The 18,212-nt window shown below is 48.5% G+C and overlaps 1 protein-coding gene across 1 annotated transcript in view; it reads left to right on the forward strand.

Annotated features, from left to right (window-relative positions):
• The first annotated feature begins 3,327 nt into the window (after positions 1 to 3,327).
• Positions 3,328 to 18,212, forward strand: part of ARID1A (AT-rich interaction domain 1A) — an 85,703-nt gene continuing 70,818 nt past the window's right edge. The window contains 3 exon segments of the mRNA XM_025380900.1: positions 3,328 to 4,341; positions 4,343 to 4,441; positions 4,443 to 4,472. Coding sequence (XP_025236685.1) covers positions 3,328 to 4,341; positions 4,343 to 4,441; positions 4,443 to 4,472 — 1,143 coding nt within the window.

Here is an 18,212-nt window from a genome sequence, read left to right on the forward strand (position 1 = left end):
GGCTGCTCTGCCGCTGGAGTTAATGCGCCCAGAAACTCCGCCTGATACTCCAGGCCGCAGATCCAGTCCATGTTTGCTAAGTGCCGTGCGGTCGGGGACGGCGATAAGAACTCTCCTGTGAGGGAGAGCTAGCGAGACTTTAGTCCGGTTTCCATGTCAACGATTCAGTCCATATTTGCCATCAGGCTGTTGGCCGAGGCGCTTTCGCGAGGGTAGCGCTGTCCTAGTCCTAGTTCTCCAATCTGCGCCGGGATTCCTGAGCTGCCTGGGTGTGGGGTTAAAAGGCAGGGACCGTGGGGGAGAAAACTCCACCGAAGGGAGGAACCACAGCCCCCAGCCGGGGTCTCGCTGCTCGGGCCAGCCACGTGCCCAGCTCTTCCCTTCCCCCCCTTTCCCGTTGCCACTGCCCCTAGGGAAAGCTGATGGGCCAGTTTCTAAAAAAGTTCCCTCAGCTCAACAGTCCCTGGGATTGTGGTGTGGGGCTCTAAAGGTAGAAGTGGAAGAGAACCCTAGTGAATTAAAAAACAAAAAGAGAAATGCCACATTATTTCCTCCAACCCAGGTGGATAGATTTTTGTGCACTTTACCTTATTGCTAGAGAAAAATGGTGACTGTTTTCAAAACAGCGTGCCCACGTGTAGGGAAGGAGATTTTTGGCGCTTTCCATATTTCACAGCCATTGAAGAAAGGGGATGAGGGCTTTCTTTGGAGAGAAATCCATTCTAGCTTCCAGATTTTCACTGGGCTCCAGGTTTCTCATTACACCCCAGCTCTGAGGAAAATGGCAGGGTAATTGCATGTAAAAAAAAATCCTCATTTGTGTGCAGGACTCAGGACTGTTTGCCAGCTCAGAGGCAGTTGATTAAATAGCCAAGCTCTATTTATGAGCAGCCTATAATTTGGTTTCTAGGACCTAATGCACCGGGGAGAGTTGTTGCCCCTGAGGACTATGAGTGAAAAGAGGGCACTGGCCCATACCAGTCAGTTGGATCTTCTTGGTAGGCTGCTTTGGTTCTTGGCTTGAGACCGGGGGAGGGGAGAAGAATAAAGCTGTGGGATTTTTTTTTTTTTTTTTTCCACCACTGTTAGATTAACAGGAAGGTTTTGCCTTTTCAATGTAGGATTCACTAAGTTTTCTTGGGGGGAGAAGTGAGTTCAGGCTTTGGAATTATTCATAGTGACCAGGGATATGGCCAGCACTCCGGGGTCCTGCATAATCTAAGCTAATGGTCCTGTGGCCAAGAAGTCTCCCTTTACAAAATCTGAGGGGGAAAAGATCCTGGTGTCTAGGAACACTGGCCTGGGCCTTTCCCAGGGCAGCCTTGGGTCTGGTGAGGAGCTGGAATCCCCTCTGGCTTTCGTAGCCTGTCATGTCAGAACATTCCAAGTCAGCCTGAGGAAGAAAAGGCTGCTGCTGGGATTTGGTGGGGCCTGTAGATCAGGACAACACTGGAGTTTTCTGTGTATGTCTTGATCTTTTCAGATCCAGCTCAATCGGGGTCTCTTAGAATGTAAATGGTAAACTTTAAACAATTTTTACGCTACAGGATAGAAAACAAATCTGAGAAGCATCCATTTTCTAAGTGACTTGTTGGACTGTGCCTTTTCTTCAAGGAGAAAATGGTTTCCATTTTCTGCATCTCTCTTCTGTAATGGTTTGAACACTCAGGTTCCTGCAGTCCCTGGAGCCTCTTCTGTGGGTTTTCAGTCTTAGAAGGTACTGTCTTTGGAGACTGGGGATACTGGTCATTGTGGGCTAAGTTTTCCTGAGAGGGAGTGAAAACGGGGTTTAGGTTCTCCTGCTGGGTAACTGTTGTATGCTCCTAAAGCAACTTCAGTGGCCTCCATTTTAAGTCAGTGGTGAGATTATCAGTTTTGACTTCAAATCCATTTTGATATTCTGATTCCATTGTTGAATGTGCTCACAACCTGACTTTTTTTTTTTTTTTTTTTTAAGGCAAGTAGACCGAAGGCAGCTTTGGTGACTCCACTTCTTTTTAAAGTCACCCTCCTCTGCCCTCTGACTTTAAGTGACAGGCAGTTCCCTCCCCTCTTTCAATTCTGTAAAATGGGGATAATCCGGACCTCATGCCCCCAGAGCCTTGTGAGGACCGGCTAATGAGGGCAGGCGAGTGGGAAACGAATCGTCTGAACAATGACCAGTCATTCCTTTGGGCTCGCAAAGAGGGTAAAAAGGCTGGGTCTTTAGCGGGGTCTGTAGAAGGCTTTGAAGACGAAAAGTGCTTCAGAGGTGCTAAACAACAGCCAACGGACCGGGCCGGCTGCCAGGGGGTCAGGGCTGGGCCGAGGCGGCCGCGGTCTCGGGCTCTGGCCAATTTTGCAGTCGCGGGTAAAGTTCACGCTGCCCGCTCCCCTCGGTACGGCCGGGAGGGGACAGACCTGGATAGGGACGCCGGGAGGGAGGCGGCGCAGGCTCCAGAGATGCGCGGGCTCCGGGCCGGGTTTTCTCCGAAGCCTTCGGCGGCGGCGCTGCCTAGCGAAAGCGGCTAAGGGCCTGCCGCCGCCGCGGCTTGTTCTCTCCCCTCCTCCTTTGTGAGGGGTAGGGAGCGAGTCCGTTCCACGGCCTGCGCCCGCTCCGCTCTCCACTCCGGGTTTGCCAGGCGGCCGCGACGGCGCTGGGTAAAATGGCAGTGCTGAGCCTCGTGTCGGAGTGAGGGGGACTCGGAGGAGAGTGGGGCGCTCTAGCCGCTCAGTCCGGCCGACCGCTTTCTCGCCCGCCCGCTGCCGCGCCGCAGCCTCGACCCAAGCCGCGGCTGGCGAGGGGAGGCAGGGCGCCCGGCCCGGCCCGCGCTCTGACTCTGGCTCCCGGCGCCTGGGCTGCTGCCGCGCGCCCTCCAGCCCGCCCGTCCCGGGTCCCCCTCCCCCCGCTCCCTCCCTCCCTCCCCGCCCCCTCCCCCTCGCCTCCCTCCCTCCCTCCCTCCTCCTTTCTCCGGCAGCAGAAAGCGGAGAGTCACAGCGGGGCCAGGCCCTGGGGAGCGGAGCCTCCACCGCCCCCCTCATTCCCAGGCAAGGGCTTGGGGGGAATGAGCCGGGAGAGCCGGGTCCCGAGCCTACAGAGCCGGGAGCAGCTGAGCCGCCGGCGCCTCGGCCGCCGCCGCCTCCTCCTCCTCCGCCGCCGCCAGCCCGGAGCCTGAGCCGGCGGGGCGGGGGGGAGAGGAGCGAGCGCAGCGCAGCAGCGGAGCCCCGCGAGGCCCGCCCGGGCGGGGGGGGAGGGCAGCCCGGGGGACTCGGCCCCGGGGCGGGGTGGGAGGGGGGGAGAAGACGAAGACAGGGCCGGGTCTCTCCGCGGACGAGACAGCGGGGATCATGGCCGCGCAGGTCGCCCCCGCCGCCGCCAGCAGCCTGGGCAACCCGCCGCCGCCGCCGCCCTCGGAGCTGAAGAAAGCCGAGCAGCAGCAGCGGGAGGAGGCGGGGGGCGAGGCGGCGGCGGCGGCAGCGGCCGAGCGCGGGGAAATGAAGGCAGCCGCCGGGCAGGAAAGCGAGGGCCCTGCCGTGGGGCCGCCGCAGCCGCTGGGAAAGGAGCTGCAAGACGGGGCCGAGAGCAATGGGGGTGGCGGCGGCGGCGGAGCTGGCGGCGGCGGCGGGCCCGGCGCGGAGCCGGACCTGAAGAACTCGAACGGGAACGCGGGCCCTAGGCCCGCCCTGAACAATAACCTCACGGAGCCGCCCGGCGGCGGCGGTGGCGGCAGCAGCGATGGGGTGGGGGCGCCTCCTCACTCTGCCGCGGCCGCCTTGCCGCCCCCAGCCTACGGCTTCGGGCAACCCTACGGCCGGAGCCCGTCTGCCGTTGTCGCCGCCGCGGCCGCCGTCTTCCACCAACAACATGGCGGACAACAAAGCCCTGGCCTGGCAGCGCTGCAGAGCGGCGGCGGCGGGGGCCTGGAGCCCTACGCGGGGCCCCAGCAGAACTCTCACGACCACGGCTTCCCCAACCACCAGTACAACTCCTACTACCCCAACCGCAGCGCCTACCCCCCGCCCGCCCCGGCCTACGCGCTGAGCTCCCCGAGAGGTGGCACTCCGGGCTCCGGCGCGGCGGCGGCTCCCGGCTCCAAGCCGCCTCCCTCCTCCAGCGCCTCCGCCTCTTCGTCGTCTTCGTCCTTCGCTCAGCAGCGCTTCGGGGCCATGGGGGGAGGCGGCCCCTCCGCGGCCGGCGGGGGAACTCCCCAGCCCACCGCCACCCCCACCCTCAACCAACTGCTCACGTCGCCCAGCTCGGCCCGGGGCTACCAGGGCTACCCCGGGGGCGACTACGGCGGCGGGCCCCAGGACGGGGGCGCCGGCAAGGGCCCGGCGGACATGGCCTCGCAGTGCTGGGGGGGCTGCGGCGGCGGCAGCGGCGGCGGCGGCGGCGGCCGCCTCGGGAGGGGCCCAACAAAGGAGCCACCACGCGCCCATGAGCCCCGGGAGCAGCGGCGGCGGGGGGGCAGCCGCTCGCCCGGACCCCTCAGGTACACAGCTGAGTGGGGAGGGGGCTGGGGCGAGCGTGGTCCTGGGGGTGGGTGGCGGCTGCGGTCAGCGGGCCACAGCCTTGGGCTCCCCTCAGTCTCGGGCCCCCACTGCTGGGGAGCTGCCATTGTCTGGCTCTTCTCTCTTAAAATGGCTGCCTGTCTGCCTTCCTCTCCTTTCCTCCTCCAGCCTTTGTGTCGGGCTTTCCCAGAGGTGTCTGCTTCTCTTGTTCCTCTCCCCTGGTCCCTTCGAACTCCAGGGGTCTTGATGGGGGTGCGGGGCAGAGTGTGTGGGGAAGGGCCTGGCCGGGAGTGAGGGGGTGCTGGGGGCTCAGGTTAGGAGTGTAGGCAGTGGTAGGAACCCAGGAGTTGAATGAACGTTTCTTTGCTCACCTGCCGCTCCTCTCCGTCCCCCGGCCTTCCTCTGGGCCGCCCCCCATCTGTGCTTTCAAAGAGGGCCCCTAGAGCTCGGGGGGACCTCGAGGGAGGGCAGGGGACCGCTTGGGAGCTGCTAGAGGCCGGCTGCGGTTCACCTAGGGCAGCCCTTGCCATCTCCTGTCTTAGGCTCCGCCGGCCCAGTGGCCTGGGCTTCTCTCTGGAAGTGCTGGTAAACAGCTGAGTGATTGGAGTAGTAAGTGCAGATTGCTTTGGTTTGGGATTTGAATTATGGAGGTAAAATCCTTCTGTCAAAGCCAGGAGACAGTTGGTCTTAGGTTGACATCCTATCTGTGATCTGATTGGCTCCCCATCTCCTGCTCTTGGCCATTTATAATTGCCTCTGATGTAATGGTACAACAATCCTGATGAGCTCATAAACTTTTACACTCTGCTTTTCTGCCAGTGATAACCCAAACCATCGCTGCCACTATCTGCCTTTTATTCCAGAGCTGAAATTGGCTGTGACCTTGAGGAGGGAGGTTTAAGTAGCAATACTGTATCAGCAGGAGCAAAGCCTCAGACAGCCTGCCCTTGTTACATTGTGCCCGAAACAAAAGAGGGGGCAATGGCATTTTGCTTGTACCTTGGATTTATTTTGCTTGTTATGTTTTATGCAGCCTGAAATGAATTCTGTGTTGTCAGAACAGTAGCTGAGTTTTTTCTCTACAATGGGTTTGCTGTTTGTTTTGGTTTTGTGACTTTCCTGATGGTATAAATGACTTCTTTGATGGCTCTGAAGATGCATTTGTCTTGAGTAATTTTGACACTGGTTGCTTTGCAGAATTGAAATGATTTTACTGGGGTTTTTATTGAGTGGCAAATGTGGGATCTTTATGGGTGGGGGAGAAAACAATTTTCGTTTTTTTTTTTTTTTAAGAACTGAGAGCTTTCTGAGGAATTTTATATTAGGTTCAAGCGTTCTGTGTTATGGAAGGCTGGCCTCTTTCTTTGTTTACATGTTGAATCTTGTTAACACTTTCTTTTGTTAATTGAACTTTGGAATAGCAGCTTAATTTAAACGGAAGTTGGTGTCTTTCATGATCTTGAGGGACTTTCTCCTAAAGGCTTGGTTTGGTGAAATTGTTTTTTTCCTGGAATAACAAAAAGTCTAGTTTTCTGTTTTGTCATCAGTCATTTTAGAGCTTTGAAATAGAGACTGGCCAGTTTATTCCTTTGCATTTTAATGTACCACTTTTTTTCTTGTCTTCCAAGACATGAAGATATGACCTAGAATGACACTTGAGATTAGCTTAGAAATTGCAACTTCGAAGTATCTTTTTATACTATTCTATCTTGTTTTATTTTATTGCTTTTCTTCCATTTTCATCATGCTCTGTCAGCAGTGCTTTTGGTCAGGGATACTGAGTATTCTGTGGAGTCATACATGTTTTCAAAGAGGGGGAAGCTCCATCCATCGCCTCCCAAACCCCTTGCGCTTTTGTGCTAGGAGATTTTGTTCACTTACTAGCTGTATTCCCAGCCCATCCTAGAGCTACTTTTCTACTCGTCCTTTGAGCTGGGCATTTTGAAATTAGCTGTGTTAGATGGTGGGCTTGGAGCTCTGTGCCTTGATTCTACATCTTCCATGATGTTGTGTATCTGGGCAAGAAATAGGGAGATGTTACATTGTTTTTCTAGTGTCTGGAGGAAAAGTTTTGTCTTAAAAGACAGCATCCTCTTGTCTCTGGGTCATCCTATAGTCTGAACCTCTTTCCCCTCATTCCCCTTGTTTTGTTTGGTTTTGGCTGAAAAGTTTACCTTTCTTGAAAACTATTAGAATAAGTCATTTGGGGTAGTAAGTCAGGGTTCATTTAAAAGCAAAATTGATTTGAACTCTGCTGGTTTGGAAATATTTAGTCAAACTTTTTAAAGAAAAAGCCAACTCTTTTGGTATAATGATTTCTGTTTTTCAGTCATTAAATTATGGAACACTTTTTCTGTGTGGATGATAGGAGAATGGATACAGTCCCTGTTTGGAAGCCTGTCTGCTGCCTTTGGATGAATTTTCTGATCTCTTTTATTATCACTAGACCCACACACACACAACATAGATTCCTAATTAATTTCAGCTCAGTGGCCTACTCCCCAGAGGCCCAGGGAATGGGCTGGTGAGCATTCACTTGTTTGAGAGACAGTGCAGCTTCCAGTTTTGTGGACTGCTTCAGGTGTGTGGTAGTAGTCTAGGTGAGGGTTGTAGGTTCAGACTTTGTTCTGAATTCCTTTTTGCCACTTGAGGATGAATGTTTTTTCAGACCATGATGCTTTAGTCTTGAACATTCTGAAATTAAAAAGTCTTGCTCTGCCCCCATCTTTCCCTGGCCCAGTCTTAGATTAAGAATATTTTGCAGCGACTTAATTAACATAGCTAAGGTGATAATGTTTTCATTTGACTCTGCTGTTATGAAATAAAGATTAGGTGTGTGTATTGTGACTATGTCTTTTTCACAGGAGCTGGGAAGGTCCTAGCAGACAAACTTCTACTTTATTCCTTTTCATAAGTAGCGTATGTCAAGTGTTGAATCCTGGTACTGATGACATAGTTTTAGGTTACTTACACACACGAAGTTGATTTAAGGCCTTTTATTGGAACGCTGTTTAGCAATAATACTTTGAGAGTAGTACCAGTTTACCAAGGTAAAAAATGAAATACAATAAATAGTCCAGGAACCAGTTGGATTTGATTGTAGAAGTTTGGTTGTTAGTTTCTACTATGGAAATATCAAATGATATTTCTGACTCCTGGGAAACAGATACAGGAATCCTAGATTTATTATGGGAATGCCTACTGGCAGAAATTCTAGGCTGGCTGAAATACAGGACTCTTGGAGCTCTCTCAAGTAGGAGGGACCAGGAAAACCACACTGAGATGGCACTTTAGTTGTGGGGGTTTCATGTTTCTCTACTGTTCATGAGAGAACTGGGGTGATGAGGATTGAGATGGTGGTGTGAGAACAGAGAAAGCAGCCAGGACCGGGTTTGGCTTCTTGTGTATTGGGCCCTGTGAGGACTTTTTAGGTTTCTTGCTTTGTGTGTGACATGGGTAACCATGACAAGCAGCACCTGCTGAAACAGGATGTCTTGGATTGCATTAAACATTAATATGTTGGATTGACTCCTGTAGGGTGTAATGTCTACAGTAGGCCCTTTGCAAAGAGGTTAGTGAACTTTTTAAAAATGTGGGAATAGGCTAACAAAGTAATGGGCAGGGCCCTTTCCTCTTCCCACCCCTCAAAAGGTTTTATTAATTGGCTTCAACTCTCAAAATTCTAGAAGCAACTGAAGCTTGTAAATATGGTAAAAATGTGGTATTCAAATATATTGGCACCGAGTCGTTCTTTTCTGCCAGTGAGCTGTAATGCCTGGGGCTCGAATGGAGTCCTGATTCCTGTGACTTTTATCTCTGAGTTTTTTGTTGTTTAGATTGGTCATTATTATTACTGATGCACACTTAAGTTGTTATTACTGGTGCACACTTCAGTTGTGTGTTGCATTAGTGGTAAAGAGCACAGGACTCACAACAGGAGGAGGAAGGAGGAGGCTTAGGTTCCACATACAGCTCCAGATTAAGCTGTGTGACCCTGGGCAGGTCATTTGCTTTCTCTTGTTTTTCATTTTCTCCCTCATCAATAAAATGAAGTTGGTCTGCATGACCTCACTCTAAGATGCTACACATCTGTGCTTCCATAGCTGGCTTGTTTGTGAGGGCAGCTTTCTATACATAAATCAGGGGTCTTGAGACCATCTTTCTTCCCCTGGGCTGAAGGAACTCAAAGCTATTTTCTCCTGAGATTCACAGGAACAAGCTCTGAACAGTTGGGTGCCATTGTGGTCTGTGGACCTTTACAGAAAAAGCTCTACCAGACTGTTGCCTTGAAACTGTTAATCTGTTTGTCATTAGTCATTCCACCTGGCTGGTGGTTTTAAAACACTAAATAGTCATTGGAAAGTTAGCTAGATTTCATTAAAGCAAGACTTGAAAAATAGTTGCTTCAGGATCCCCAGCAGGCTTTGGCACTTGGGGTTGGGGTGAGGAATGGATATTCATAAGTTCAGTGTTAATATTCTGCTGCTTTTGGGAAGGAGTAGGGAGAGAGAGGAACATTAAGCTCTCCAGATTCCTGGTGTTTGGGCAGGTCTAGGTCTGGTTTGGGCAGTTGGTTGTAATCTGAGTGCTTGGACTTGTCCTGTAAATTTTGCTGAGAGAGAAGCAAAAGTTCCTGAGACTGGAAGAGGAAAAGCTGTGTTTCAGGGTCAATTTCATAGGTGCATTCGTTGTTTCTCATAGCTATGGTTTAAAAAACTACATGGTGTGCTTTGCACGTGGTCCTGGAAATGCTATTCTTTCTCTTCTCCAATACACCTGAATTTCCATTCTTCTCTTCCTGGCTTAGCAGTTTAGAAGTGTAATTTAGGTATATTAGAGGAAGGGAGCTTTCCTTTATAAAGGAGGGAAAATAGTAGAGGAAACGGTGTTTGATAATTCTCTGCTTGACACAGCATCTTCTTCGTCTCTGAAGGAACCGAATGTTTCAGAGCTTTGTGTAAATACTTGCTGAGCTGTCAATATGTACCCAGGAGGTTTCTGTAGTAAGATGTAAACGGTTCTATAGAATGTTTGACAGGCAAATTAGTAAACAGTTTTCAAGCAAAGATAATGCTAGCCTCCTCATGTGGTGGAGTAAAATAACATTGGGGAAAAAGACTTGGGGATAGGAAAAGGGTAGTGCTGGGGGGCAGTAAGTGTGGAGATAAGAAGTGATCTAAAAAAAAAAATTGACATGGAAAGATGCTGCCCTGGCAGTGAAACCTCTGTGGCCCTGCCTCCATGCTAAGTTCAGGGCATGTGATACCTTGTTAAAGTCAATTGCAGTTTCATAGTGAAAATAGAAGTTTGGAAAGAAGATCCTAAGTGTCAGTAGTAAGGTAAGTATTACCCCAAACGCTTGGCTTATGAGACTTTGAGGTTTAAAGGGTAGCTTGGTGAGATTGTTTTTGGCTTGGTTTGCATTTCTGGAATATTAGAAAGGAGAAAAAAGATACTGCAGATTGAGTGTCGTCTTCATCCTCAGTTTTGCTGTTGTACTTGGGATTGTAAGTCCGCTACCCAAGGGCCTGGGTTTATTTACACAGTTTTTACTGGACTTCTGTGCATCACTTATGATAAAATTAACATGCCTTTACCCCCTGTTCCTGGGGCAGTACAAAGTCCAAATGTTTGGGGACTCACTACATCTTACTTGAAGGATTGTGTGAGTAGACACTGTCTTTGTTTTTGAAATTGCCATTTTAGGATTAAAAACATATCTGGGTTCCTTCAGTGACACATTGTTTTTATGGAGGAAGAAGAAGAATCTATGAATATTTTAGCTGTCTGCCTGTGGTCTTCTTCTTTGGTAGCCTTGTGAGATGACCAGATTTGCCTTCTCAGAATGTCTTTTTTAACTAGATTCATTGACTCTGACACCAGTTTTCTTTATAAGAAATGTTTTTTAGACCAGAGTCCTGGAAGTGCCCTTTTGACTTAGCTGTTTATATAGTAGCAGGGAATATGAATGTAATTATGGTCCTGACCATGATTTTTAGGTTCAGCTAACTTGCTACCAAAGGCTATCAGCTTGTTTTAATACAAAACACAAAAACTTGGATTGACACTGACATAGGTTGCTTAATATTGCATGGTCCTTTCCCAGTATGTTGGTGGTGAGGGTATTAGGAACTTCAGACTTACTGCTGAGAGCATTTGTTTCTAAGTCAGAGAGATCTGGAAATTCCACTGGGGGTGGGAAATAGCCCTGTGTGATTATACCAGATAGGTACTAGGAAGAGATTTAAAAGGTAGAAACAATATCTCCATCAGAGGCATTTAGTTTTCTTAGGAAAGCATACTTATGTGCACATATCTGGAAAACTTGCAAAGCAAGGTTTTATAAATGGATATAGACCACACTAAATATGTGAGCTGAAGGCATTAGAGGAAAAGGTTCAATCAGCTTGCCCCAGGGTTAACCTGGGACAGCTTTTCAGAGGCTTTTTTTGTGAAGCTAAATATTCAAGAAAGTTAAAGTACTAATTTGCCTTTTCATAATGCTATTCTTAAGTTCCATGGACTTGATAGAATCCACATTGCACATCCATCTCCAGACCAGTAGTTGTCTCAGTGTTCCAGTGACTTTGAGAATTTGGACTCTAATCATAAAACTCCATGAAAGAGTGGTTCCAGGGTCTTAGTGGTTCCTGTGGTTAGGTCAAGTCTTTGGTACAGACTGCTATGTTCTTGGCTAGTTTAGGGGCACTTTTCTAGTAAATTTGGATTTGGAAGGTCACGTCACCTTCAGAGTTGTGTGCCCTGGACAGCTCTGTAGTAATGGTGGTTCAACTTTGTTGGTGAGTCTGGACCTTTTCTGTCTTGGCAGAGTTACTTGACCTTTCTTAAATCAAGAGCCATGAAGTACCTGTTGGGACTCTTAGGCTGCTATTTCTGAAGAGCTGGGAGTTGTGTTCAAGCCAAGTTGCTTGTGTTAGACTTTATATTGAGGTTGATGGGTTAGGTTTAAGTGCATATACGCAGTCTGCCCATTTATTCATAGAAATGGCCTTTAATACTGTTCTTGGCCAAGTGCGATAGCTCACACCTATAATCCCAGCACTTTGGGAGGCCAAGGGGAAAGGATTGCCCAAGCCCAGGACCAGCCTGGGCTGTTAACATAGGGAGACCCCATCTCTACAAGACACAAAAATTGCTGGATGTGGTGGTATGCACCTGTAGTCCCAGCTTACTCAGAAAGCTGAAGCAGGAGAATCGCTTGAGCCCAGGAGGTTGAGGCTGTAGTAAGCCGTGATTACGCCAGTGCACTCCAGCCTGGGCAGTGGAGCCAAGACCTTGTCTCAAAAAAAAAATTGTTTTTTACTAGATTTCTATGGCCAAGCAGCTAACAAATGCTGCTCACCAATGCTTAATCCTTGTGGAGCCTCTGGAATATAGTGATTTTGGTTTCTTTACCTGCTGGTCCATGTATGGTTGGACCTTGGCACTTCCCTGGTCAAGGATCATCAGTGAATGCTTAACAGCTGAAGATGCATGGTGTGTCCAGTGCCAGGCCACTATAATGCTTTTACCTGGAGAAGGATTGGTTACACTGGTTACACTGCTCCAGTACAGAAGTACTGCAGCCCTTTTTTTTTTTTTTCTTTTTGAGATGGAGTCTCAGTCTGTCACCCAGACTGGAATACAGTGGTGTAATCTCGGCTCACTGCAACCTCTGCTTCCCAGGTTCAAGCGAGTCTCATGCCTCAGCCTCCCGAGTAGCTGGGATTACAGGCTCCCGCCACCATGCCAGGTTAAGTTTTGTATTTTTAGTAGAGATGGAGTTTCATCATGTTGGCCAGGCTGGTCCTGAACTCCCAACCTCAGGTGATCCACCCACCTTGGCCTTCCAAAGTGCTAGGATTACAGACATGAGCTACCGTGACAGGCCTTTTTCTTTTTCTTTTTTTTTTTTTTTTTTTTTAATAATTGTCCATGACCTGCTGAAAGTACTGGAGTCTTGGATAAACATTATAGTTTAGAAGTATTGCTTCCACCTTTTTTGCCTTGCCATTTTTGCATTTTGCGAAAGTGGGTTTTCAGTTACTCAGAATTGGGCACCATAGTTAACCTGCTATGGATTACAGGTATTTAGGGGCTTGAGATGAACTCTTTGATCAATCCCAGGTTTTATAGGAATCCAAGTTCTGGTGAATATTGACTTAACAGTCTTGAGTGTTCTTCCTGAAATTGCCCCTCCTCTGCGTTTAAATGGATGAAATTAGTTTTTTACTGAATGTGAAGGGACATCTGAATGAACTTCTATTTGTTTTTGTTAGTCACTTGTGCATAGCTGGAATATTATCTTGGGACAGGTTGAGTCTTTATTTCCCAGTGGCTTCTGCATTTTCTGAGGGTGGACTGGAATGGGAAGAAGTCTAATGCCAAGAATGCATTCCAACATGCTGCAGAGTAGGAAATTTGATCCCTGAAATGTTGACTTAGTGTTGGTTATGGTACATATTAGAAATCACCCAGTAATCCAGGACAGATTTTTGTCACCCTTCAGGAAGTTATGTTGATATTAAATACTAAGGGGCTTTGGGTACTGAGCTAAGTGCTCTGCAGGCCCAAAGCACTGCTCGAATTGCTACCCATATGAAGAGGAAATGTGCCATGTGCCTTTTTTTTTTTTCTCTTTTGCATTTGGGCTTCCTTATGGCTTTGTTGCTTTTATGTTCCCAAGTCTGCAAAGTTAGATATTAGACTTCCTCCTCCCTTGGCACTGGCACATTCATGATTTTCCATGGCTCATCACCAGCAGCCAAGATTTTTGTATGCTTTTCTCTCTTAAACTTGTTCGTTTTCAGCTTGCTTGTTTATAGGCATCTCTGTTTAAAGGAACCCTTCTTTCCCCTTAAGATCTAGCACCAGGGGAGCTTGGTGGTTGGTGTGATATCAGTCATTTAAAAGCCCATTTGGTGTGTGCTTGGTGTTTTTATTTTGCCTCATGTTTTCCTTGAGGTCACAACGTGCTTGCCGGGCATGAGTGCGTTTGGGCCCAGCTGTTTACTCTCAACTGCTGTGTACTTTGACTTTAAGAAGAGTGCGAGTTCAGCCACGTGGTAGAGGATTAAAGGCCACATAGTGTTGGATGCTTCCTTTCAGAGAAAACAGATATATCTTTGGGCTCTTCTTGCCCAGTGATTTCTCCTGTCTGGGGTAGACATTATTGCTTTCTGTTGTCCTTAGAGAACAGGGCAGAAATGCTGGGAATTGGTTTATTACTGTGTCTTCTTGGCAAATATGTATGTCTTTTTTTCTTGCTTTTTGGACAACATTCTTTCTGTTCTGGTCCTAAGGTGCTGGAGTTCACAGGTTGATCCAGTGTTATGTGAAACTCTTGGTAATTTAGGTTTGGATAACCGGCTTTTAGTCTCCAGATTTCTAACATTTTGCTTGCTTAGGAGTTTAGGCTGCTAAAGAGAACCTTATTACAATTGTTTGGGGAACAATTCTGTAGGTAGTTTATCTGTTCTTGGGTCACAGATACTCACCAGGATCCTGACTTTGTTTTTGAGACGGAGTCTTGCTCTGTTGTCCAGGCTGGAGTGCAGTGTAGTGGCACGATTTCAGCTTACTGCAACCTCGGCCTCCCGGGTTCAAGGGATTCTCCTGCCTCAGCTTCCTGAGTGGCTAGGACTACAGGTGTGCGCCACCTGTGTGCCACCCTGCCAGGCTAATTTTCTTTTTTTTTGAGATGGAGTCTTGTTCTGTCACCCATGCTGGAGTACAGTGGCATGATCTCGGCTCACTGCAACCTCCGTCTCCCAGATTCAAGTGATTCTCCTGCCACAGCCTCCCAAGGAGCTGGGACTGTAGGCGCCTTCCACCGCACCTGGCTGATTTTTGTATTTTTAGTAGAGATGGGATTTCACCATCTTGGCCAGGCTGGTCTCAAACTCGACCTCATGATTGATCCACTTGCCTCGCCCTCCCAGAGTGCTGGGATTACACGCATAAGCCACCACGCCCGGCCTAATTTTTGTATTTTTAGTAGCGATGGGGTTTTACCATGTTGGCCAGGCTGGTCTCGAACTCCTGACCTCAGGTGATCCGCTGGCCTTGGCCTCCTGAAGTGCTGGGATTACAGGTGTGAGCCACTGTGACTGGCAAGGATCCTGACTTTCAAATGATGGCTACCATGCATTTGAACACTTACTATGTGCTAAGCACTATGCTTAGTCTTCTTGATGAATTTCCTAATTTAATCTTCAAAACTGTATAGAAGGTGGGTTCTGTTATTAATCTTCCTACTTTACAATTGAGGAGATAGAGTAAGATAAGAAATTTGTCGTAGGAAAAATAGCTGGTAAAAGGTAGAGTTGGGTTTGTCTGACTCTTCAAAGGTATTACACTCTAAAATACTAATTTTGCTTCTTCAAAATAAATTACTCAGGCACCAAGATTGTTTAGGACGTTATTTTTGCAATAGTCTGAAACTCTTAAATGGGGTGAAAGACTGAAAAGCCATTAGTTACAATTTGACATTGTGCCTCGAGCTCTGTCAGTCCCTTCCATCCCTTCCATTCAGGGTTTTGTTGTTTTGGATTTCTGATGGATGGCTATGGCACTTGGTTTACAGCTGCCTTGTGATTCCATTGGTGAGAACTGGCAGCATCTGGTCCTCTAGTCCCCGGTCCTCTCCTTCTCAAGAGGGATCTTTGAGGTTGGGAGTGAGATTCAGGCTTTAAGATAGTCTTTCACCTTTTTTTTTTTTCCTTTGAGATGGAGTCTCGCTCTGTCGTCCAAGCTGGAGTGCAGTGGCACATCTCCACTCAATGCGAGCTCCGCCTCCTGGGTTCACGCCATTCTCCTGCCTCAGCCTCCCGCATAGCTGGGACTACAGGCGCCCGCCACCACGCCTGGCTAATTTTTGTACTTTTTTTTAGTAGAGACAGGGTTTCGCCATGTTAGCCAGGATGGTCTCGATCTCCTGACCTCGTGATCTACCTACTTCGGCCTCCCAAAATGCTGGGATTACAGGTGTGAGCCGCCGTGCCTGGCCACTTTTTTTTTTTTTTTTTTTGGAGATGGAGTCTTGCACTGTCACCCAGGCTGGATTGCAGTGGCGTGGTCTCGGCTCACTGTAACCTCTGCCTCCTGGGTTCAAGCGATTCGTCTGCCTCAGCCTCCTGAATAGCTGGGATTACAGGCGCCCGCCACCACGCCCAGGTAATTTTTTTGTATTCTTAGTAGAGATGGGGTTTCACTAAGTTGGCCAGGCCGGTCTTGAACTCCTGACCTTGTGATCCACCCACCTCAGCCTCCCAAAGTGCTGGGATTACAGGTGTGAGCCACCGCACCCAGTCAGAGTCTTTCACTTTGATCTGAGTGAAAATGACTTGAATTATGAAAATATGTGCAGAGTGATACTACTTTTCCAGAAACTTGGAGCACTTGCTGAAGAGGCTCAGATTATTGTCTTTTTTTTTTTTTTTTTTTTTTTTTGAGACGAAGTCTTGCTGTGTCGCCCAGGCTGGAGTGCAGTAGCATGATCTCGGCTCACTGCGAGCTCTGCCTCCCAGGTTCACGCCATTCTTCTGCCTCAGCCTCCCGAGTAGCTGGGACTACAGGCGCCTGCCACCACGCCCAGCTAATTTTTTTGTATTTTTAGTAGAGATGGGGTTTTACCATGTTAGCCAGGATGGTCTCAGTCTCCTGACCTCGTGATCCCCCCACCTCAGCTTCCCAAAGTACTGGGATTACAGGCGTGAGCCACCGTGCCAAGCGGATTATCGTCTTAATTTGCCACTTGGGGGAAATGAACACATAAAGTTGAGTGCCACATACAAAGTTTTCATAGCAGAGTTATCTCTAAAATCTAGGTTTAAAGTTCTCTTATGGCAGTATGACGTTAGGCAAATCACTTAACTTCTCTGAATCTGTATTCTCAACTATATTATAATGAGGAAAAAATATCTACCTTGAAGCTGTAGTAAATATTAGATATGTGAAAGTACTATTCGTTTATCAAATACAATTCTAACATGACTCCTGATTGGTCAGTCCCACAACTATCTCTCCCACTCTCCAACTGTCCTTTTCAGAAGCAAGCCTCCAGGAGAGTTGACACCACTACTCCCACCTTCCTCCTATGCATCCACCAATCTACCTCACATTCTCCTTCCCTGCACCCAGCTCTCCTGGAATGCTACCACCCTGGTCCAGCCAGGAGGCCAGAAGGGTGACGTAGGAAGATTGCAGCACTACCATGGAAGTTCTCGACAGTGCCCCCCGACCCAGGACCCCAGGTTCCCACTGGGCCCTGCTTCTCAATTCAGGAGAGATAGAACTGAGTGGTTAAAGCTAGCATTGGTCTTTACCGAATTCAAAATTATCCCTAGTTTTTAGCTATATCTGAGTTATTGTAATGCCTTTTTTTTTTTTTTAATTAAAATTTGTTTAGAGACAGGGTCTTGCTGTGTTTCCCAGGGTGGAGTGCAGTGGCTATCCACAGGCACAATCATAGCCCACTCTCAAACTTCTGGTCTCAAGCAGTCTTCCTTCCTCAGCCTCCCAAGTAGCTGAGCTACAAGCACGTATCACTATGCCAGCTATTAGGGCTAGCTTGCTTGCTTTTTTTTTTTTTTTTGAGACAGCGTCTTGCTCTGTCAGCCAGGCTGAAGTGCAGTGGCATCATCTCAGCTCACTGCAACCTCCACCTCCTAGGCTCAAGCAGTTCTCCTGCCTCAGCCTCTGAGTAGCTGGGATTACAGGCGTACACCACCACGTCCAGCTAATTTTTGTATTTTTAGTAGAGATGGGGTTTCACCATGTTGGCCAGCCTGGTCTTGAACTCCTGACCTCAGGTAATCCACCCACCTCAGCCTCGCAAATGCTGGGATTACAGGCGTGAGCACCTGGCTTATCAGTGCTTTAAAACACACACACAGGCCGGGTGCAGTGACTCATGCCTGTAATCCCAGCACTTTGGGAGGCCAAGGCAGGCAGATCACAAGGCCAAGAGATTGAGACCCTCCTGGCCAACATGGTGAAACCCTGTCTCTATTAAAAATATAAAAATTAGGTAGGCGTGGTGGCAGGCACCTGTAGTCCCAGCTACTTGGTAGGCTGAGGCAGGAGAATCGCTTGAACCCTGGAGGCGGAGGTTGCAGTGAGCTGAGATCACGCCATTGCACTCCAGCCTGGGCAACAGAGTGAGATGTTGTCTCAAAAAATAAAAAAATAGAACACACACACACACAGCACCTGTTGTTCCAGCTTGAGAGGTGGATTAGTGCAGTGGTTCTCAGTATGGTCCCTAGCCACCAGCATCAGCATTACCAGGTCCTGTTTAGAAGTGCAAACCCTTGGCCAGACCTACTGAATCCAAAACTCTGGCAATATGTTCTAACAAGTCCTCTAGGCCATTCGGATGAACACTGAAGTTTGAGAACTACTGGATTTATACATTTACACTCAACTGGGCTGCCAGAGTATATCCAAATTACCTGAGGGGCTGCTTCTAAATTATACCATAGACTGATGTTTTATGTATATGTGCCCCTCCTATGAAAAAAGTGTTACTGAATGGAGAAAAGGTTAAAATGCTTGAGGCTAGGGGAGTGTGTTTGCTTGGACTGCTTCACAAAATACCATAGACGAGGTGGCTTAAACAATAAACATTTACTTCTTGAAGTCCTGGAGGATGAGAAGTCCAAGATCAAAACGCTGGCAGATCTGGTTCTTGGTGACAGTCATCTTCCTGGCTTGTAGGC

Source organism: Theropithecus gelada, chromosome 1 (genome assembly GCF_003255815.1).
Source record: "Theropithecus gelada isolate Dixy chromosome 1, Tgel_1.0, whole genome shotgun sequence".
Classification (NCBI taxonomy): domain Eukaryota; kingdom Metazoa; phylum Chordata; class Mammalia; order Primates; family Cercopithecidae; genus Theropithecus; species Theropithecus gelada.